The 22,899-nt window shown below is 43.3% G+C and overlaps 1 protein-coding gene across 1 annotated transcript in view; it reads left to right on the top strand.

Moving 5' to 3' along the window:
- The window catches only part of LOC109922182 (cGMP-dependent protein kinase 2-like), a 55,608-nt gene extending 38,835 nt beyond the window's left edge, over positions 1 to 16,773 (top strand). The window contains exons 10-15 of the mRNA XM_048616208.1: positions 1,732 to 1,873; positions 4,546 to 4,709; positions 9,293 to 9,415; positions 11,311 to 11,373; positions 13,621 to 13,687; positions 15,791 to 16,773. Of these exons, the coding sequence (XP_048472165.1) occupies positions 1,732 to 1,873; positions 4,546 to 4,709; positions 9,293 to 9,415; positions 11,311 to 11,373; positions 13,621 to 13,687; positions 15,791 to 15,886 (655 nt within the window). The 3' untranslated portion in view covers positions 15,887 to 16,773. The remainder of the gene's footprint in view (positions 1 to 1,731; positions 1,874 to 4,545; positions 4,710 to 9,292; positions 9,416 to 11,310; positions 11,374 to 13,620; positions 13,688 to 15,790) is intronic.
- The last annotated feature ends 6,126 nt before the right edge of the window (positions 16,774 to 22,899 follow it).

Below are 22,899 nucleotides of genomic sequence, written 5' to 3' on the forward strand. Positions count from 1 at the left end.
AAGGAGGGAAGGAGGGAAGGAGGGAAGGAGGGAAGGAGGGAAGGAGGGAAGGAGGGAAGGAGGGAAGGAGGGAAGCTTTGTTTACGAACGGTACAGGCAGATCATAGTAAGCAAAGGATGTGCAGATCAAAAAGACTTAGACTGAGCATTACAGGTTACATTGCACAGGGCATGTGCTAGACGAGATCAACATTAGTGACATCAGCACTATTTGAGGCTAGAGTCCATTCATCAGTCTAATAATGGCTGGGAATAGGCTGTTCCTGAACCTGCTGGTGTGTGTGTTCAGGTTTCTGTATCTTCTGCCTGACGGAAGAGGTTGTAGGAGATCATTACCGGGGTGTGATGGGTCTTTGATGATGTTGGCCGTCTTTCCGCAGCAGTGAGCCGTGTAAATGGAGTCCATGGATGGAAGGTTGGCTTCCATGATGGTCTGGGCTGAGCACACCACCTTCTGTAGTTTCTCATGGTCCTGGGCAGAGCAGTTGCCATACCAGGCCGTTATGCACCCGGACAGTATGCTTTCAATGGTGCATCTGTAGAAGTTGGTGAGGAACCTTATGGACATGCCAAATTTCCTGAGCTGCCTGAGGAAGAAGAGGCGTTATTGTGCCTTCTTGACTATTGCATCTACCTGGGAAGTCCAGTCCAGTGGTTATCATCACTCTGAGGAACTTGATGCTCTTCACCTTCTCAACTGCAGTTCCATTGATGTAGATGGGGGCGCATTCTCCTCCTTTCTTTCTGAAGCCAATGATCAGTTCTTTAGTTTTGCCAACATTGAGAGAGGTTGTTCTCATTGCACCACGTCACCAAGCCCTCTATCTCCCTTCTGTGTTTTGACTCGTCATTGTTAGATATCCATCCCACTACGGTGGTGTCGTTAGAAAACTTATAAATGACTTTTCTACTGTAGCTTTCCCTCCGTGCAATATTCCAGACACTCTTTACAGCCAACTGACATGTTTTCAAAGTGGAATCGCAGTTATAATGTAGGAAACACAGCAGCTAATTTGTGCACAGCAAGATCCCACAAACTACAATGAGACAACGACCAAGGCATTTGTTTTAACAATCTAGGTCAAAGGACGAACTAGTTGAATTGCTTACTTCACAAAGTTTGGGATTCAGTTGAATAATTTCTGTAAAGTAATTGTCACTGGTTCTGCTGAATACCTATTGAAGCTGATTAGGATTTTGGAATGCACATTTCTGAGGTGATAAACTGACTTCCCAGCAACCAAACTATGAATAGGTAAATGGACATGTGTGTTCACTTTCCCACACCTTTGTATTTCGAATTGGGAGTCCATGAGGCTAGTGTACCCTTGAAACTGTCAGGAGGGTTAAATCCCTGTTACACTGTCAGACAGGTCCTGATTGATGGATACCGCTGTTCAGTAATTCCTTACAGATATATGTTAAACACTAAACAAACATAGCCTCTACAGGGGGAGAATTAACAATCTCCACACACATTACACCTTTTTCTTCACCATTCAAACTGACAAATCATTCAGTGTTAACAAGCCTTCCAATGTCAACTGCTAGATACTGTAGGCAGAGACAGACTCATTCGCAATGACAGACAGATGCAAAGCAGCTACAACAATGGCTTGTATTTGTATAGCGCCTTTCACATAGTAAGACATCCCAAGGTAACTCTTGGGAGCAATTGCCAAAAAAAAATTTGACTTGCTGCCAAAGCAGAATTTGTACATTCATTTTCAGGTGCTTCTTCGATGAGTCGACGGCTCGGTTTTGTGTGGGCTGTGTGGTCGAAGCCTTTGATTATTTGCACAATCGAGGAATCATTTACCGGGATCTCAAGCCGGAGAACTTGTTGTTGGATAAAGATGGATATGTGAAAATGGTATGTCTGGTGGAGTCTACCTCCCTCTGAACACAATATTCATCCATCTGAGCTGAAGAAATAGGAGCATGAGTAGGCCATTCTGCCCTCGAGTGTGCTGTACCATTCAATAAGATCTTTTGCTCCATCTTCACTTTCCCACCCAGTCCCATATTGTTTCATTCCCTGAGAGACCCAACATTTGTCTATCAAACAACATGAATGTCCTTCAATCACAAATATCTGGAGGGATCTTTTCTGAACACAAACTTGAGGAAAAGGGTCTTTTGAAGTTAGAATTCCCAACCCTGATTGGTTGTACTTGAGGAATTTTGACCAGATCACCACAGCCATGGCCAACCAGAAGCTTCCCCCACCTCTGATATATTAAGTGTCAATAGAGAATGAGCAAAACCATTTTTTTGTTCACTGTCTTTATGATATTTCTCCTCGGTTGGCTCACCCCAGTAATGTGCGAGGCTTGTCTTCAATTATTTCTGAATGTTAAAGAACGTTCCTAGTGGGTTGGTAGCCCATCCATTTTCAGATGTGAGCAGACCTCCCTGACAGCAAGAGACAATCGTGTTCACTTTCCATTCGCAGGGCAGGCACTCATTTCCCAAGGGATTGACATCCACATTTGAAATGTGTTCATAAGTTTCCAGGTAATCTTTGGTCATCTGTTGTGCTGAGTTTGATTCTATGCTGGGTTTTTAAACAGGTGCAGTGGGAACCCCAAATGAAGTGCCTGTGTTTTTGATTCATTCGTGGGATGTGGGGATTGCTGACTGTCCCTAGTTACCCTGGAGAAGGTGGTGGTGAGCTGCCTTCTTGCACTGCTGCAATTTTTGAGGTGCAGTGCTGTTAGGGAGAGAGTTCCAGGATTTTGACACAGTGATAGTGAAGAAATGGCAATATATTTCCAAGTCAGTACAGTGATTGGCATGGAGGGGAACTTGCAGGTGGTGTTCCTGTGTATCTGCTGCCCTTGTCCATTCAGTTGGAAATGGTTGTGGGTCTGACAGGTACTGTCTAAGGAGCCTTGGTGAATACCTTTGTTTGTCACTTTAAGGAGATTTGTTATTACATCATCCAATGAAGTGTCTGCACCCATGTGCAGAATCACAGTAACATCCAGAAACAGTGGAATATTTACAAAAGTCTCGATTTGTTTGTCCTCTCACCTGATGTTTCAGAGAATCAGTCATGCCTGCACAAGCAACTGTCAGCTTCATATTAGCAAGTTCTGTGGGCAGTGAGCAGACCACTAGAGATTCTTTTTAAATAGAACGCCTGACATCCACATTGTAAACAAGAACACAGAAGCTTTCATTGCACAAACAATACAGCAAGTGAATATTAAAACTGCACACACTGCAGAAATCCCATTGTAATCCCGAATCAGTCTTTGTTTCAGAATTGTGAAGTGTTTTGAAGGCAGATATAAAGAGGACCTGTTTCCAACAGCAGAAGCGTGGGAAGCCAGCGAATGGAGATTGAGGTTCATTGACAGAATAAGCAGGTGTGGAGGTCCTGAGGTCAGTGTTTCAATACCTCAGCAAGTCACACTGTGGTCTGAGAGGTGGAGGGCTGTGGATTTGTATGGCTCAGTGGTTAGCACTGCTGCCTCACAGCACCAGGGACCCAGGTTCAGTTCCAAACCCGGGCGACTGTCTGTGAGAAGTTTACACATTCTCCCTGTGTCTGCGTGGGTTTCCTCCGGGTGCTCCGGTTTCCTCCCACAGTCCAAAGATGTGCAGGCTAGGTGGATTGGCCATTCTAAATTGCCCGTAGTGTTCAGGGATGTGTAGATTGGGTGGGTTACAGGGGGATGGGTCTGGGTGGGATGTTGCAAGGGTTGGTGTGGACTTGTTGGGCCGAAGGGCCTGTTTCCACACTGTGGTGATTCTATGATCTATGAATGTGCCACAGGAAACTCACAGCTACCTCTTGAACATGCTACTAAATGAGGCAAAACCAGAAATTGCCAGAAAAGATTGGCAGGTCCGGCAGAATCTGTGGAGGGAAATCAGAGTTAACATTTCGGGTCCAGTGACCCTTTAACAGAGGTTATGGATGTAACCGATGCTATGTCACTAACTGGTAGAAAGCTCCTCTCCTCTTCCCCACTCAGTAGGCTGTGACTCTATCTGTGAATTCTATCCTCCACTGATCTGTGAAGTCTCTGTCATTTGATATTTTTAAGGCTGGCACAGAAAGGATTTTTGGTTTCTCACAGAATGGAAGGATATGAAGAGCAGACAGGAGAGTGTGGAGGCAGTTGATCAGCCAAAGTCAGATTGGATAATGGCGCAGGTTAGGTGGGGCTGAGTGGCCTTCTCCTGCTTATATCTATCATATTGTAATGTCTCTCTCTCTGCTGCCACCGCCCCCTCCCCCCCCCCCCCCCCTTTCTCTCCCTATTTTTTTCCCTTTCCTGACTCCTCTCTCTTTCCTTCTCTGTTCTGCCCTCCCACGCTCCCTTTGCTTTTCTCTCTCTCCCCAATTTTCTGTGTCTCTCACTCTTTCAACCCTATATCTCCAAATTTGTTCTCTTTTACTCGCACTCTCCATCCCCTCCTTTTTCTATCTCTCTTTGCCCCTTCTCTTCCCCCTTTATGTCTTCTCCCCATTTTTCTCTCTCTCTCCCCTTCTCTCTCTCTCACTCCCCCACCCTCCATCTCTCCTTTTAGGCTGATTTTGGTTTTGCGAAGCGGATTGGTCTTGGCAAGAAAACGTGGACATTTTGTGGAACCCCGGAGTATGTTGCCCCTGAGATCATCATGAACAAAGGCCATGACTTTGGGGCAGACTACTGGTCTCTGGGGATCCTGGTCTTTGAGCTGCTGACTGGAAAGTGAGTACTGAGACACTAAGTGGAACCTTCTGGGCCCTGCCAGACTGTTTAGGAGGGTGAAGGCAGGCTAACTGAATTGGGCGGGAGGTGAAAGTTTGGTTTCCCAGTGGCACCTTCAGGTTTTGCCATTAACTGCTCCAAACCTATTGGTGGTTTACCTTTCCCACCCTACATGACCAGGAACCTCTTTTATACTCATTTGCATGAACCATACTCATTAACATCCCAACCTGCTGAAACCATCTGTTCACGGGCGTAATCTCCTTTAGTCAAAGCTGGCAAACACATTTGTTCACAAACTTGACAGTATCCATGAAGTGTCTATGGGGCAGGACGGATGTCTTCCTCTGAGCTCCAGTGGGTACAAACCTCTTTAGCATCTGGATGAGCCAGGGCATAGTAAAGTATGGACCAAGTGCAGGTAAATAGGATTAATGTAGTTTGGCGTTTGTTAGTCAGCATAGACATGACAGGCCAAAGGGCCTGTTTCTATGCTGTATAACTCTATGACTCTTCCATTACTCAGCTTCTTCAGGACTGAACTCTGACTCTGTAAACCTCTGCCCAGTGAGAAGCGGGAAGCCTCTCAGGATTAACAGGCCATGATGTGGGTGAACACTCAAAACAACAAAACTGAAACAGAAATCACTGGAGAAACTTAGCAGGTCTGGCAGCATCTGTGGAGAGAGAGCGGAGTTAACATTTTGGGTCCAGTGATCCATCTTTAGTTTTGAAGAAGAGACACTGGACCCAAAATGCTAACTGTGCATTCTTCCCACTGATGCAGCCAGACCTGCTAAGTTTGTCCAGCAATTTCTGTTCTTGTTTCAGATTTCAAGCATTCCCAGTTCTTTGTCAGAGCTATGGGCTGATTTTGGGCGCAGAGACATCTGGGAATGTTTGGTTTGTAACTTTAAAACATTTGGCTGCTTTGTTTAGCATAGGCTGTGAGTTAGTTTGAGTCTTTTTTAGAGTCATAGTCATACAACATGGAAACAGACCCTTCGGTCCAACCAGTCCATGCTGAACATAATCCCAAACTAAACCAGTCCCGCCTGCCTGCTCCTGGACCATATCCCTCCAAACCTTTCCTATTCATATATCCACCCAAATGTCTTTTAAACATTGTAATTGTAGCTGCATCCACCACTTCCTCAGGAAGTTCATGCCACATGCAAACCAATCTCTGTGTAAAAAAGTTGCGTCTTATGTCTTTTCTAAATCTCTCTCCTCTCACCTGAAAAAGGTGTCCCCTAGTCTTGAAATCCCCCATCCTAGGGAAAAAACAACTACCATCCACTCTATCTATATCTCTCATTATTTTATAAACTTTTATCAGGTCACCTCTCAACCTCCTACGCTCCAGTAAAAACAGTCCCAGCCTGTCCAGCCTTTCCTTTGTAGCAAGAACCTCAGGATCAGTTTCCTGGCTCGGGCCCCCTGAGCCAGCCACAGGCCCTTAAACGACCTTCAGAGTCACCTCTGGCCTGTTGCCTTTGTCAATTGAGATGGCCTCTAGTTGCCATCTTTAGGGAAATTAACTTCCCTCCTCTCCTGGGCGACCTTCCATGGAACATCTCAGGAGGTGTCTCTGAACTGTGCTTCTTGTCGGGTTTCTGAGATCTCCAGGGGAGGGGGGGTGGGGGTTAATGAGCAGAAGCTGAGTAATGTCCCCAGACTGCACAAAGTGACATGCTGTCCTGGTACCTACCACACATGGAGGCTGTGCCCTGAAAGGTCCCTGTGCTGTGGGGACAATGGGCCGGGAGCCTGGATGAAGGAGCAGCAAATGTTCCTGGCCACTTGCTCTCAACATTTGTCATTTTATCCACATGTGAATATCTGATGAGCCAAAAAGAAGACAGTCATGTGAAAACCCAATCCCTGAGCAGAGTTCGCCCACTCTTTGAAATCTGTCTCCGCACTCAGTTTCAAAAATACAAGAGTATTTCCCAGCATCAGCACAGGATTTGACATAGAGGGGCTTTCTACACTTTGTGTGATGGTAGAAAAGATGGGAATTTTCATCCTGTTTACTTCATACAAGAGAATGGTGGAATCTTACTGCACAGAAGGAGACCATTTGGCCCACCCTGTCTTTGCTGGCTCTCTCAGAAAAAGCTGCCCAACCTTTTCCCCATCACTCTGTACATGTGCACTTTATCATCGTCATACTCTCAGGTCACAGCTTTCACTTCCACTGTTCACAAAAAGAAACAGGTCAGTTTAGGTCATTTGTTCCAACAGCATTGGTGTCACTCAATCATCAGTTTCTGATCGGAGAGAGATTTGCCATTAATAATTATGTGCATGGAAGAGTCCAATCACTGGGCTGCCATCATCAACCCACTGGCAGATCACTAACAAGATTGCCTTTAGAAAGTGCTATTTATTTAGAAACAGCTCTCTCATGGCAATCATTGCTTCACAATGGGATCCAGATGTGTGTTTTGTTGGTAAACTGATGTACAGAATGAATCAGACACCAGCATACGAAAGTACCACTTTTCGAAGGCTCCTTCAACAAGACCTCCATCTGATAATTGACTTTCTGTATTTTAATGAAGTGGGTGATAAATTATTCATTTTCTGAAAGCTGCCCCTCTTTCACAGCCCTCAGATTCTAACACTGAGGTGTGATATTAATGAGGCCAGCTTGGGGTTTTGAGAAGTGGCTGGACATTGTGGTTACACTGGGATTTGATTCTGCAAGGATTGAGAATTGTTCTTATCGCAGCAGTTCCTCAGTGAAAACCCTGGTGAAGGGTTACATTGATTTGGATAAACATTGTTCTCCTCTTTAACTGACAGCTGTCATTAATCACACATCAAAATTCACAAAAAACACCTGACCAATGGCCATTGTCCATGCAAACAGGGTGTGCCAACCTGTGTTGAAACAGGCCACTCAGCCCATCAATTCTGTTCTGGGTTTTCTGCTGTATATGAACCTCCTCCCTAACCACCATCTCCTTTGCATGTCAACTGGAAAAGTCAGGGGGGCAAAGGTAGCCTGGATAATAAATTCATGGAATGTTTTCAAGATAGCTTCTGAGAACAGTGCATACAGGAGATGACTAGACCTGACATTGTGCACTGAGGCAGGATTAATAGTGAAGGCGCACCTGGGTGGCAGTGGCCATAATATGATTGAATTTTATTTTCAGTTTGCGGGAGAGAGGAGTGGGTCTATAACCTTTTCTTTAACTATAAATAAAGACAAATATATGGTCATTAAAGGAGAGTTGGCTGAAGTGAATGGCAAATTAGCTGAAAGGGTTTGTCACTAGAGATGCAGTGGCAGATATTTAAGGGGGTATTTCAAAATGTGCAGAATTAATACATTATAAGAAAAATTCCAAAAGACGAACCTACCATCCTCAGGTAATGTCATAGATTAACAATATCTTAGAATCCTTACAGTGCAGAAGGAGAAAGCATATAATTGTACAAAGACAGGTGATAAATCAGGAGATGGGACAGAATATAAAAACAGCAAAGAATGACCAAAAAATTAATAAAGAGTAGAAAATTAGAGGACAAGAGAGAGATAGCCAGAAAAATTAAAAAAAGACAAATAGCAAGAGTTTCTATAATTATCTAAAAAGTAGAAAAGTTATCAAAGTGAGTATGGGTTCTATGGAAAGTCAGACTGGCGAATTAATAATTGAGAATAAGGAAATGGCAGATGAACTGAACAGGTTTTTTGCATCAGTCTTCACTGTAGAGGACACCAATAACATCGCAGAGGCAGCAATTAAACCAGGAAATGGGAGGGAATTCAGAGAAGGTTTTCTAAGCCACTACCTGGAATGGGCGGGTTATCTGAGGTAGTGGTAGGATCTCTGGGCACTATGTTTGAATTGGATGAGGCCACATGGCCATTATTATTCCCCTGCTCATTATGTCACTAAAAATGAGAACACACATGGTGTTTGCTCCAAAGAGCTGCTCAATTGTGGAGGTTTGCCTACTGACCATCAAACAGAATCAGTAGGAAACGTCACTGAAGATCTTTCCTTCCTGCTTTGTACAGTGAAGATTGGGCCAATGGTTTTTGAACCGAGATTCCCCGTCCCCAAACCACATTCTCTGACATTCCAGGTTATACTCTCATGGCAACCAGAGAGGGCTTCATACTGATAAATGGCCTTACCTTCTTTCAAAGAATGAAGAGCAACATGCCAGCTATTCTGATCCGACCTGAAATTCCCAGCTGTATCCTCTCCCCTAGATATTGATACATTTTCCATGTTTTTCCCAATAGATCCAGTACTTTCTTTCTTAATTATCCTTACTGCTGGTGTGGCCTGCTGATCTGTATTATTCAGGAACTTTATTGATACTTCCTGTGTTTCTCAGTTTGAACGATTTTCCTACATTTGCCTCAGTAAAGATTGCACTCAGTTGAATACACTGCGATACACACAGACCCAGGTCGTCATGATGTAGAGATGCTGGTGTTGGACAAAGTTCGAAAGATTGCAATTTCAAATAAAGCTGTTGGACCATAACCTGCTGTCGTGTGACTTCTGACCTGAACCTGGGTTGAGTATTGATCCGGCCTCTCTCTTTCTTTGTAGCCCTCCTTTTACGGGACCCGATCCAATTCAAATTTACAACATGATTTTGAGAGGAATGGAGAAAGTGGACTTTCCGAAGCGAATTTCCAAGCGACCTGAGGATCTGATCAGGAAACTCTGCAAGTGAGTAAACATGATCCTTTACTACAAAATGATGGTCAGAAACAGCAGCTGCAGCATAGCTTTTCCCAAAGAGACCCAATGAATGCACAAACCTTTTAATCCTTCATATTTTTATTGAGCGTGCTGTTTATGTTTTTATATATCTGAGCCAGATTAACTTCGTTTTCTCTTCCTTGACATTGGTGTCTCTCGCAAGGCCAGTATTTATTGCCTATCCCTAATTGCCCTTAAACTGAGTGGCTTGCTAGTTCATCTCAGAGGTTAGTTAAGAGTCAAGCACATTGCTATGGGCCTAGAATCACATGCAGGCCAGGTATGTCTCACAGTCAATAGCTCAGTATGGAAGTTGGTTAGCACAGTTGGCTGAATGGCTGGTTTGGCATGGAGAGTGATGCTAACAGCCTGTGTTCAATTCCTGCACTGACTGAGACTACATGAAGTCATATCTTCTTAGTCTCTCCCCTTGCCTAAGGTGTGGTGACCCTCAGGTTAAACCACCACTGGTTGTCTCTCTAATGGAAGAGCAGCCCTCTGGAACCATGGTATCTCAATTATACTTTTAAGAGACATGTTCATGATATCATTACTGCATCACAACATGTGACTTGAGGTCATAAAGATCTCAGACTCCTTCTTAAACTCAAACACTTGAAGCATGACACACTGATGAGCCTGAGAATGTAATGTCTTGTACATATTAGTTTCTTATGTTACAAAGGATAACGTAAGTATTGCCATTTCAAGGAAAAGATACCCTGCTACAGGCAAACACACATCAGCCCAGAGCAACAGAATTCCTTCCCTAAAGGGCAGTAGTGCATCAGATGGGTTTTTACAACAATTAATGGCAATGTTACTGAAAATAGCTTTTGGCTATAGGAATTGAATCTGAACACCATCAGCTGCTCTGGCAGGGTTTGAACCAGTGACCCCCACAGCATTAGCCTAGGCCTCTAGATTAGCTGGCTGTCAACATTACCACTACACCAGCAGCTCATCCTCTTAGAGTCCACATTCTTTCCTTTGTGAAGGCTAATGTGAAGAATCCATTTAAACCATCTGCCATGCCTTCGATATGTTCCTAATCGAACTGTTCAGAAATATTATTACACACCTCTGGAACAGATGGGATTTGAACCTGGGCCTCCTGTCTCAGAGGGATATACACTACCACTGCACCCCAAGAGCCTTCCTCTGCTGTGCCTTGATTTTCATGATGCATTCATTCAACTTCTCACTAATGAACTACCTTTTATCTTTCCACTTGGTCCTTACTCCTTTCCACCACTGTCTTCAATTAATTACTAAATTATGGCCTTCTGTTTTCTAACTTTCTTCAATCATCTTCAAATGTTGCATTGATTTCAATCCTTGTGATTCTGAAAGTCTTTTTCTGCTTGTTTTGTTAAGTTTCATCAGGTCTCACAACCTACTAATGGCAGTTTGCAAATTATCTCTTAAGTTAGCCTGAAACATCATTCCATCTATCCTCTTGCCATGATTTTCCAGCAAATTTATCCTGAGGAATTTCATGTAACTGCAAGATTTTCTTACACGGGATTGATCCCCAATTTCAACCTAAATTCTTAACACATGCATCAGTCCGAGGGAGCCAGCTAACAGGAATTAAGAGTCACTTTCAGTAAATGTGTTAGTCTTCATCAGAATGAGTCATTTCAGTTTTGACGAAAAACCTTTTTAACTTTCCAGAGATTATCCAACCTGCTGCTTATTTCCAACATTTTAAGTATCACATGGAACTTTTGCTTCATGTTTCAAAGAGAAGTCTATCATTTTAATTATGGTGTGTTTGTGTTTGCTGAACAGATTACAGATTTGAAACTGATTTTTGCACCGTGTTCATATTTTAACCAGTCTGTTTAATAATTGTGCAGAGCTAATCCAACAGAGAGATTAGGAAACAAGAAGAATGGAATAAACGATATACGGAAACATAAGTAAGTGATTGGATAATTAAATGGAAATTCGATGAACAGACCTGTGATCTTTGCATAGCAATGAGGGTGTTGGTGGGAGCTAGAGGAGAAAAGGAGGAGTAAGCTGAAACGATGTGATGCAAAGAAGCAGATTTTCATAGAAAGGGCGAGTGGATGTCTAAAAAAAATCAGTAAAAGGCTAAGGGCCTGTTGAAAATTTCAAATCTGAGCATGATGAATTTTTGAGGAGAGACGGGTGGCAAGGCTTTTAGAGCCACGGCAGGTAATTGGAATTAAGATACAGATCAGGCATGATCGCATTGGATGATGGACTAAACAGGAGGGACTGATTGGTCTCCCCCTGTTCCTGCAAACAAGGTTGAGAGCAAATAGCACTCCTCTGCACTGGGCTGCACTGACAAACTCGTCAGCTAATGTTCACCACATTCTCAGTCAGAGTCACCACTGTGCTGTATGAAAGGCAGCCACACCTGACCTCTCAGACTGGTAACATCCCCATGCCATCAACAGCAAATCCCCAGACACTGCATGGCCAGGTTTGTGAACTGAGTGGCTGTGGGCAATGTTCATATCAGCAGTGCAGAACCTGCTCTGTCAGCCTCGCTAGGTCTGCACTGGGAATGAATGGGAGCAAAGTCCTTAATAGTGATCTTCACCTTGATCAACACAAAATTCATTGTAAAAACGACTCAAACGTAAAACAAAGCAGCTGTAACTGGGCCATCGATGTGGGATAGTCTCATGTAGATAACTCCTGTTGGGAATCCAGGAGAAACTCTTTACCCGAGAGCAGGGAAAATATGGAACTTGCTCCCACAGGGTATGGTTGAGTGTTGATACAAACATATAGAACAGGAACAGGAGCAGGAGTAGGCCATTCGGCCATTCGAGTCTGCTGTATTATTTTGATCTGATTGTAACTTCTAATTGATAAGAACATGAGAAATAGGAGCAGGAGTAGGCCATCTGGCCCTTCGAGCTTGCTCCACCATTCAATAAGATCATGGCTGATCTTTTAGTGGCCTCAGCTCCAATTACCCGCCCACTCACCGTAACCCCTAATTCCTTTACTGTTCAAAAATCTATCTTTGTCTTAAAAACATTCAACAAGGCAGCCTCAACTGCTTCACAGGGCAGGGAATTCCACAGATTTTCAACCCTTTGGGTGAAGAAATTCTTCCTCAACTCAGTCCTAAATCTTCTCCTCCTCACTTTGAGGCTATGCCCTGTTCCCACCTACTACTGATAACCTTTCAACCCCTTGCTTACATTTTAGGAGGAAGCTGGATAAACGCTGAGAAAGACAGGAGTAGTATGATCTACAGAGGCACAGAAAATGTCCAGTTGGGCTGACTGTGATTCTGTTCTGTACAATCTGTGTAACAACAGGACCGATACAGAGAAGGTGATCAGAAACTTTGAATTGACAGTGAAAAAAATTCAACCAAAAAGCAGCCACCACTATATCATAAGCAGAGTCCAGTTAATAAGTTCTAATGAGTAATTAACGAGTTCTGACAAAGGGTCACTGGACCCAAAATGTTAACTTGTTTCTTTCTCTCTCCAGATGCTGCCAAACTTTCTGAGTTTCTCCAGCACTTTCTACTTTTGTTTTTAATTCATAGATCTTCCAGTAACATCACACCTGGGCCACATAGTGTCCAGGAGAAAGGAAGAGAGAGAGAAAGAAAAGAATGTGAGAACAAAGAATGTTATTGAGAGGAACATGTTGTTGATGCTGGGGGACTAGCTACATGGTGGGAAACAAGCCATTGATTTGCGAACGCCAACCAGGCAGTTAGCGAGAGGGAGACTTTGAAAGATTAAGGATGATTTTTACTCCCATTTTTATTCAAATCTGGCTCCTTTCCCAAGTGTTTGAGATTCTGATCTTTGAGCTCAGTTCGCCATAGAAAACCTCTGTCAAAAATAATTACAGCTGTGAGGCATTTGGACACATTTACATGGGTGAGGCGTTTTATAAATGCAAACCATGCAGGAAAGATCAAGGTAAAAATCCAAGCACTTTGCACTATTCAGTTATTGGGCAACAAAAGCTTTGATCTTCAGTGGAAGAAAGCTATTGTCCTTGCTTTGTGAATCGGCATATTGTTCTCAGAGAAGGTGCGAGCTGCCAGTTTCTCATTGGCAGTTGTTACTTCATGTGAATGATCTGAGCAGAATTAATTACTTTTGAGCCTGGTAATCAGCACAAATTCACCGTGGGCGTCATTCATTCTGTTCTAGGTGGTTTCAAGGCTTTGACTGGGAAGGACTCTGGAGTCGGAAGATGAAGTCTACTCTTCAAAGAGAGGTAAATGTTGGCTTCACACTGGCTCTGAGTTGGGCATACCCCTTTATGTTGCTCTTCTCATTTCTGAAATAAGGAAAATATTTGTGAAAATGCAGGGAAGTTTCAAGCCTGTCAAACCCACTCCACCATTTATTGCAATCACAGCTGATCAAACACGATCCCACATTATTTACCCACACTAACTCCATTGGTAAGCAGAAATCTATTCATCTCTTCTTTAAATATCCTAAGCTTCCACAGTCCTCTGGGGCAGAGAATTCCAAAGATCCACCACCCTCTGAGTAAAATATATTCTCCTATTCTTATCTGTAATAGCTTCCTCCTTACTTTTAAATTGCACCCCTGGTTCTAGATTCCTCAAACATCTTACCTGTCTATCTTTTAATGTTTTTTTACATGAACACTAACAAAGATTGTCAGTGTCGAAAAGTTAAATTTCTTCACTTCTCCCTTCAAAGTCCAAAACAATTTACAAGGGGAAGAAACTAAAAACAAAGAGAGAACAGAATAAATGTCGGCTTCACATTCCAATGTTGTCCTCCTTGATTGAATCCACTTTGTTTTTCTTGAGCAGATTTGAACTGTCAGTTCCTCCTCCTGGATTCTCTGCCTTCTCTACCTGAACTCAGCTGATCTCCCCTGTCAGTAATTTTCCATCTTTTTGTTCAGTCTGTTGCCCTCACCATCGTCTCCTCCCCTTACCTACCTGTTTCCCGAGTGAAAAATCACCAAACTCTGCCACGGCCTCATTTTACAATCTGTTCCAGTCAGGGGCCTTCAACAGGTACACTGTCAGAGTCCCAGCCACAATGGCCCATATCAATACATGATAATCCCACAATTTCTCTGACATTTCCCTTCTCATTCTACAGGCTACGATGGCTTGTAACTTTCCAGCGATCTGCCCTTTCCTTTATCTCAGATCCCAATAAGGTTTGGGCAACAAGAACTGCTGGTCAGCCAAGTTCTGTCAATATCCTGGGGGTTAGCATTGACTCAAAACTGAGCCGGACTAGCCATATAAATATTGTGGCTACAAGAGCAGGTCAGGGGCTAGGAATCCTGCAGCAAGTAACTCACCTTCTAACTCCCCAAAGACGGTCCACCAGCTACAAGGCACAACTCAGGAATGTGATGGAATACTCCCCACTTTCCTGGATGGGTGTAGCTCCAACAATGCTTCAGAAGCTTGATACCATCCAGGACAAAGCAGCCCACTTGATTGGCACCGCATCCACTCCTGCCACCACTGACACTCAGTAGCAGCGGTGTGTACCACCTACAAGATGCACTGCAGAAATTCACCAACGTTCCTTTACAGTGCCTTCCAAACTCATGACCATCAAAATGGTAAAAGCTACCATAGTCCCATTCTGTCAATGGACAGAGTGTGGACTGGAGATGAGTTTAACCTGAGGGTCACTATGCCTCAGGTGAGGGATGAGGTGGAGTAAGCAGGACCTATCATGGTAGCCTCAATGAGTTCAGGAATTGAACCTACACTGTTGAACTCACTCTGCATTACAAACCATCTATTCAACCAAGTGAGCTAACCAGACCCACATCAAGAAGGCCAAGGGCAGCAGAATGCCATTGGGAACACCACCACCTGCAAGCTCCCCTCCAAGTCATTGACTATCATGACTTGGAAATATATCGCTGTTCCTTCAGTGTCACTGGGTTAAAATCCTATAATTCCCTCCCTAATGGCATTGCAGGGTTACCTACAGCAGACAGACTGCAGCAGTTCACCATCACATTCTCCAGGGCAGTTAGAGATGGGCAATAAATGCTGGTCCAGCCAATGACAACCCATATTCCTTGAATGAATACATTGGAGCCTCTCTTACTATCAATAGTTCCAGATTACAACATTCAGATCAAAGAGTACGTTGCCACAGCTATTCAGCATCCCCAATGACCCTGAGTGAACCGTAACAATCTATTAATCCTTTCATTATCTTTAACAATTCAATTAGAGTCCCTCAGTTTTTTCAATACTCAGGAATGCAAGCTTAGTCTATGCAGTCTATCCTCCTGCTCTAACCCCTTTTAACCCCAGTATCATTCTCTCATAACCTTTTCCTGATCCTTTTCCTTAAGTTAAAAGGACCAGTGGATCACAGCAACTTTGATAGCTTCACTCCAGAGACTGAAGAGCCCATGGATGAGTTCTCCGGTTGGGATGAAGACTTTTGAGGAGGGCTCCCCGCACCCTGGGATGAATGAGCTGAAGAAGGAAAACTCCAGGAACCAGAGATGGAATCAGACAATGATCTCTGATAAGCTTTCCCTTAAAGAAACAACTCCTTTGTAGTCTGGTCGTTTTTTTGAGATTGGATGTGCCAGCAGTTTGCAAATGTCTCTATCTCGTTTGGTGTGTGGTGAGTCGGTGTAAATGAAGGCAGTGGGTTTAAGATGCAAGGGGAGCTGCTTACTGGCTGCAGTTCTACATTACAGTTGCAACCCCTTCATGTGGTTTGTGAGTTGACTTCACCAATGGGACAAAGCTGAGTTTTGTCATTAGCTTCCTGTTTGAGGGACAATGAGCAGGAAACGAACAGGACTCATGGACTATGAGCATGTGACAGGTTTTCGTGGGCATTACTGCCATTGTGTAATTATCCTTGGGCAGGAACTGACTGAAACCCCATCAAAAATACCAATAACTCATCACTCTGTTGTAAGAACCTTTCTTGCCTATAGACAGGTAGTTATTTGCAAAGCTTCAAAGGTAAAGTTACAATGTAATACTTTTAAGTAAGAAAGAGAAATCATTGAGGCACACTTGAATGGTAATAGAACAGGTGGAGATTATTCAGCCCCTCAGTCTGTTCTGCTGTTCAGTTTGATTATAGCTGACCTCTTTTTTAACTCAATCAAGCAGCCTTGGTTCTGTAATCTATAATATTTTTCCCCAAAGAAGTACAAACAACCTCATTCCTGACATTTTCACTTGACTCAACAGCTTTAGAAAGAGTGACTCCCCAATAAATTTACTTCCTCAAAATTGGTTCTATCTTGTACAATATGCATATTTTGCATACATTTTGTTAAAGGTGCAAATTATTAGACACATTGAAATTTGTGTAAATCAAATCCCAGTCCTTGACAGTAACATATTACATGCAATCAGGGAGAAATGCTGAGATCAACTCAAGGCTTCTGTGTTGTTTTATTTAATCAACCATTCAATGGCTGTGTGATATAAATTATTAAAATATTTAACATGTTGTTAGGAACAAATAAAAATTAAACTAATGAAGATTTCTCACAATCGTGTCTGATTACAGAATGTTTTGGGCAGAAAAAGTTTACAAAGATGTCACTCGAGTTGGAGGGTTTAAACTATAGGGAGAAGCTGAATAGGCTGGGGATATTTTCCCTGGCGCAATGAAGGATGAGGGGTGACCTTATAGAGGTTTATAAAATCATGAGAGACATGGATAGGGGGAATAGCCAAGGTCTTTTTCCCACGATAGGGAGTCAAAAACTAGAGGGCATAGGTTAAAGGTGAGAGGAGTAAGATTTAAAAGGGACCTAAGGGGCAACCTTTTCATGCAGAGGGTGGTGCGTGTAAGAAATGAGCTGCCAGAGGAAGTGGTGGGTTGTGATAAAATTACAACATTTAAAAGGCATCTGGATGGTACATGAATAGGAAGGGTTTAGAGGGATATGGGCCAAATGCTGGTAAATGGGACTAGATTAATTTAGGATATCTGGTTGGCATGGACGTGTTGGACCAAAGGGTCTGTTTCCAGCTGTACAACTGTATGAGTGTATGACTGTTGAGAAGGAGTGTCCAACTTGTTTGAGCACTGAACATAGTCTCAGTGTAGCCTCTGTCTGCACTTTGTCCAAGAGTCTGTATCTAGAACCTGCAGAAAGAAATGGTATTTTCTCAAACACACAATGGGTGTAAATCAGGGTCTAGCCTACTGCAATGAACAGACCTAGACGACCCAGACTATCACCAGGACCAGGAACCTCTCTATCTTGGCGAATATGCCGAAAATACTCAAGAGTTGAAATTCCCATCTTTTTGAGGTGACGGGTTTTGTGACAGTTTGGGATTCAGGTATCCTTGGTCCCTGGAAACAACTGGCCATTTAAATGACCAGCTGCCCCTCCATTTAAATCCATTTTGTTGATCCCACTGTCTGAAACCGGAAATGTACAGAATAGACCAAATCAACACAGGTCAGTTTCAGGTCAATTCTTTTAGACAGCCAGGGTTTCTGTTTGGAGAGTTGCTGGTAAAATAGTGGATATGGTCCCAGGAGACCTTTGTTGGTAGGGTAGAGTGGGGGGAGGAAGTTTGTTCACTTATACTTTGGGATTGTTAATAGTTGAGATGATTGTTCCTAAAACCACTTGGAACTGTCAACCTGTCAATAAACTGTCAAACCTGTCAAGAAGCAGAATGTTGTGGGAAGTAAGAGAGGTAACTGCGAGACCCCTTGCAAAAATATTTGCATCATCTATAACTACGGGTGAGGATCCTGATGACTGGAGGGTGGCTAATGTTAAACTTTTGTTTAAGAAAGTTTGTAAGGAGAAACTGGGAGCCATAGTCCCTTGAGTTTGACTTCGGTTGTGGGTAAATTGCTGGAGGTGATTATAAAAGGTAGGCTTTATGGATATTTAGAGAAGCAAAAATTGATTAGGGATAGTCAGCATGGTTTTGTGCAAGGAAGATTGTGTCTCACAAAGTTGATTGAGTTTTTTGAGGAAGTTACCAAAAAGATTGATGGTGGCAGAGCAGTAGACGTTGTTTATTTGGATTTTGGTAAAGCGTTTGACAAGGTTCTGCATGGTAGACTAATTAGTAAAGTTAGGTCACATGGGATTCAGGGTGAGCTTGTCAATTTGATACATAATTGGTTTAATGACAGGAGACAGAGTAGTGGTGAGGGTTATTTTTTGTACTGGAGGCCTGTAACCAGTGGTGTTCCACAGGGATTGGTTTGTCATTTATATAAAGGATTTGGATGAGAATAGTGAAGGCATGGTTAGTAAGTTTGCTGATGACACCAAAATTGGTGGCATTGTAGACAGTGAAGAAGGTTTTCTAAGATTACAAAGGGATCTTGATCAAATGGGTCAATGGACTGGAAAATGGCAGATGGAGTTCAATCTGGATGAATGCGAGGTATTGCATTTTGATACAATAAACAAGGGTAGGGCTTATAGAGTTAATGGTAGGGCCTTGGGTAGTTTTGTAGAACATAGGGACCTAGGGGTGCAGGTACATAATTCTTTAAAGTCTGTGTCACACATAGTTGGATGGTTAAAAAGGCGTTTGGCACGTTTGCCTTCATTCCTCAGTCCTTTGAGTACAGGAGTTGGGAGTCATGTTGAAGTTGTACAGGACATTGGTGAGGCCACTTCTGGAGTACTGTGTCCAGTTCTGGTTGCCCAGTTATAGGAAGGATATTTTAAAGCTGGACAGGTTTTAGAAGGATGATTTACCAGGATGTTGCCAGGAATGGTAGGTTTGTGTTATAAAGAAAGACTGGATAGGCTGGGACGTTTTGCACTGGAGCATAGGAGGTTTACCTGATAGAAGTTTATAAAATAATGAAAGGTATAGATAGAGTTAATGGTAGACAACAAGGTGCAGGGCTGGATGAACACAGCTGGTCAAGCAGCATCATAGGAGCAGAGAGGCTAGAGAGGGGCAGGAGTTAATGGTACTTGGCTTTTCCCTAGGATGGGGGATTTCAAGACTAGGGGACATATTTTTAAGGTGAGAGAAGAGAGATTTAAAAAAAGACATGAGGTAAATTTTTACACAGAGGCTGGATCATGTGTGGAATGAACTTCCTGAGGAAGTGGTGGACGTGGGTACAATTACAACATTTAAAAGGCATTTGGATAGGTAGATGAATAGGAAAGGTTTGGAGGGATATGGGCCAGGAGCAGGCAGATGGGACTTGTTTAGTTTTGGATTATGTTTGGCATGGACTGGTTGGACCGAACGGTCTGTTTCTGTGCTGTATGACTCTATTACTCTATAAGTGTCAACCTTGTCAAGACCTGTCAAACTGGGCTTGTATGGGTGAGAGTGCTTTTCTCAACAGAGTGAAATGTGCTAACTGGATCTTTAAGTCTCAGAAATTTACTTTCTTTCCTGTAAGTATGGGTACTTAGTGATACTAGGTGAGTTGGCACAGGAGGTGAAGGGGAAAAGGCTGTTTGATGGATTGGAACTAAATTAACATGGGGCGATGAGGGATTATTGGAGATAGGGTAACATGGGCAGTTGAGCCATGTGGGTTGGGTGAATGGGCATACAGTGACATGGGGGGAGTATGAGATGCCGTGGGGCTGGGTAGCGAGCTTTGGATGGTATGGATGAGGAATGGGAGAGTGTGGGGATTCGAAGGGAGCTCAGTAACCTGCTCAGCTGTTCCTGGGCAGCTGCTGGGACTACACATGCTGATCAACATGTCAATCTCACCCCCAGGAATCTGTGTTGCTATAGCAGCATACACTTCCACATGCCTGCTATAACTCTGGAGCTTTGGGTAGTGATGGTAGAAGATCATTCCTGTGACAAATGTGCTTTCTTGGAACATGAGTTCCTGGAGTTGGGAGTAGAACCTGGAATCTAGAGCTCAGACAGGGGCACCACACACTCTTCACTGAAGACTGAAATTGATCATTGAGTCAATGGAAAATTAGAAATAGAGTGTGAGGAACAGAGGTGGGGGAAGAAGGGTAGAGAATACAAGAGAAAGAGAACAGCAGAAATACAGAAAGAGCTCAATGAGACTGAAAATGTAAATATCTCAACTCAATGATAATTTATTTTGTTACAGTGTTGAAACAAATTGATTGAGCTGATTGTCATTTGAAATTTATTTAGAATAGAACGGTTGGATTATTCCATATTCTGAAGTATGATGGGGTCTCCTTAGCGAGTAGTGTTTCTATAGCAATATGTTATCAACAGAAAAAATGACAAAAGGCTATGTGTGCTGGCGCCATGGCAACAGCATCATAACCCAACATTTGCAACCAAGCTCAGAACATGTTGACAGCTAAATCGCCGAATTCGGAATTTCCAGGAACTGCATCATCCCAACATTGAGGGAAATGGGCAAGAGGACACAATTCACTCCTGAAACCTGCTAGATCGCGGTCAATCTTCTCCAGCAACACAATATTTCCACTCCATCCCCACATCCCATGATGTCTTTTCATATTAAACACACTGAATAACTGAGAGTCCACATTCCCCTGGGGTGGAGACTTCCAAAGGTTCACCACCCTCTGAGTGAAGAAATTCATCCTCATCTCAATCCTAACTGGTTGGCCCTTATCCTGAGAGTGTCTCCCAGTTTCTAATACCCCTCACTGCCCCCATCCCCCAACCTACCCAAGCTAGAGGAGCCATCGTTCCTGCTTCCACCTTGAGTGTGTGGACAAGTGTTGGCAATCCACCTTTATCCCTCATTGTCAACACAGTGTGGAGCTGAAGGAACACAGCAGGCAGCATCAGACTCCAGCATCTGCAGTTCTTGCTATCTCTATCCCTCACTGGCAGTATAATGGTACAGCACATGGCTGACACTCCCTTCCATACGAGCCTAAACTCTCAGCTCTGAATCACTGTCACCCTGTCCCTAGTGTCCACTAAACACCTGAAGCTTGTCATTGCCCAGTCACGGAATATCACAAACAGGCACTCAAACAATTCGAAGCATGGGCTTTTATTTTTAGTCAGAGAAAGCAAACACCCGCAGTATTAACACAGGCTGCAGTTCACCCCCCAAACATTGGCATTGTGACCAATGACTATTTTACATTCTATGTTGAGTCTGCTGCACCCAGCTCTCAGTGACTGGCACCAGGCCTCAGTTAGCTCCTGCCTGGATTGTAGTATCACATGCAGCTGAGCTAAATTATGAACAAGGAGAGCTTCCTCAACCCTAATCATCATCATCATCTCTTCCTCTCTCTTCCTCCTCTTCCCCCTCGTTACTGGCGCCCAGCAAGAATCTCACCTCAATGCCTGGAACTTGCTTTAAAGATGCAGCATGTTGCTCCCAACATTGAGCTAAGCCTGTCTGGATTTCTCGAGCCACTGTGCCACATTTCTCACCCCAGTCCACATTGTTCACATCTCTGTAAGATTCCACCCTGTTAGACTGTAGCTTCCTGAGGTCCAGATGCTCCTTTGACCTGGCCGCACCGTTATCAGCTCATGCTTGCAGTTAAGTCGCACTGTAAAACAATTTCGAGCTGAAGAGTGGGGCTCGTTCAGAGGTTAACTTCAGTAGAGAGATGGTGGGGAAACATGGAACACGTTCCCAGGCGCTATATGATGGCAGTAACCTGTTATTTATGTGTACTTCCTGTGAATTGTTTCAGGATGTGTTGTGAAATTAATAATCCAGCATAAATAAGGAGTTCAAATCTCACCATGGCCAATTTGAAAATTTGAATTCTGGTTTTAAAAGAATCTCAAAATTATTGCTTGGAATCAGTAAAAAGAAAGTTGTGAGACACCAAAGAGGTCACTATTATCAGTGTGGGAAGAAAATCTGCCACCTGTATCAGATCCGAATATGTATGTGAATTGTTAAAGGTGAAGGGACACCACAATGCTTTCATCCTGTCTCCCAAACTCCCTGTTCTCCCAGTGTAAACACTAACAATGGAGTGAGTGACAGAAACTTCCGTGAGCAGATTGGGGGAGAGGGGTTAATAAAGCAAATGCATTGGCAAGGAGGTTGAATAAAACTTGTGCATGGCACAGCCTGAGAGTGTCAGCTACTTATAAAATATTGCACACATCCTTAACACAGGAAGGCTGTTCAATCCATCTTAACTCATCTCCAGAATAACTCCATAAATAAATAAATCATCTCCAGTTGTAATGTGTCTTGGGATTTCACCACTGGCGTTTTGCTTGAACCTCCATTCCCTGAGCTAGCTGGTAAACGAGAACATTTGCCTGATGCCCTGTCGTTGCTTAAAGATGTGCCACTTTGGCCCTCCACTGAATAGTCTGACTGTTCAGATTCATCACCCCCTCCCCCCACAAGAGGAAATAATTTCTCAATATCTACCAGCTCCTTCAATCACTGGGCCAAATCTTATCCACTTTCACAACTTGATTAAAATAATTTGTTTCAATTTCCTCTTTCAAGACACTCCCTAAACCCTAAATTAAACACTCTCCTAGCCAGATCCGAAAATTG

The sequence above is a fragment of the Rhincodon typus genome, chromosome 34 (genome assembly GCF_021869965.1).
Source record: "Rhincodon typus isolate 14 chromosome 34, sRhiTyp1.1, whole genome shotgun sequence".
NCBI classification, from domain to species: Eukaryota; Metazoa; Chordata; class Chondrichthyes; order Orectolobiformes; family Rhincodontidae; genus Rhincodon; species Rhincodon typus.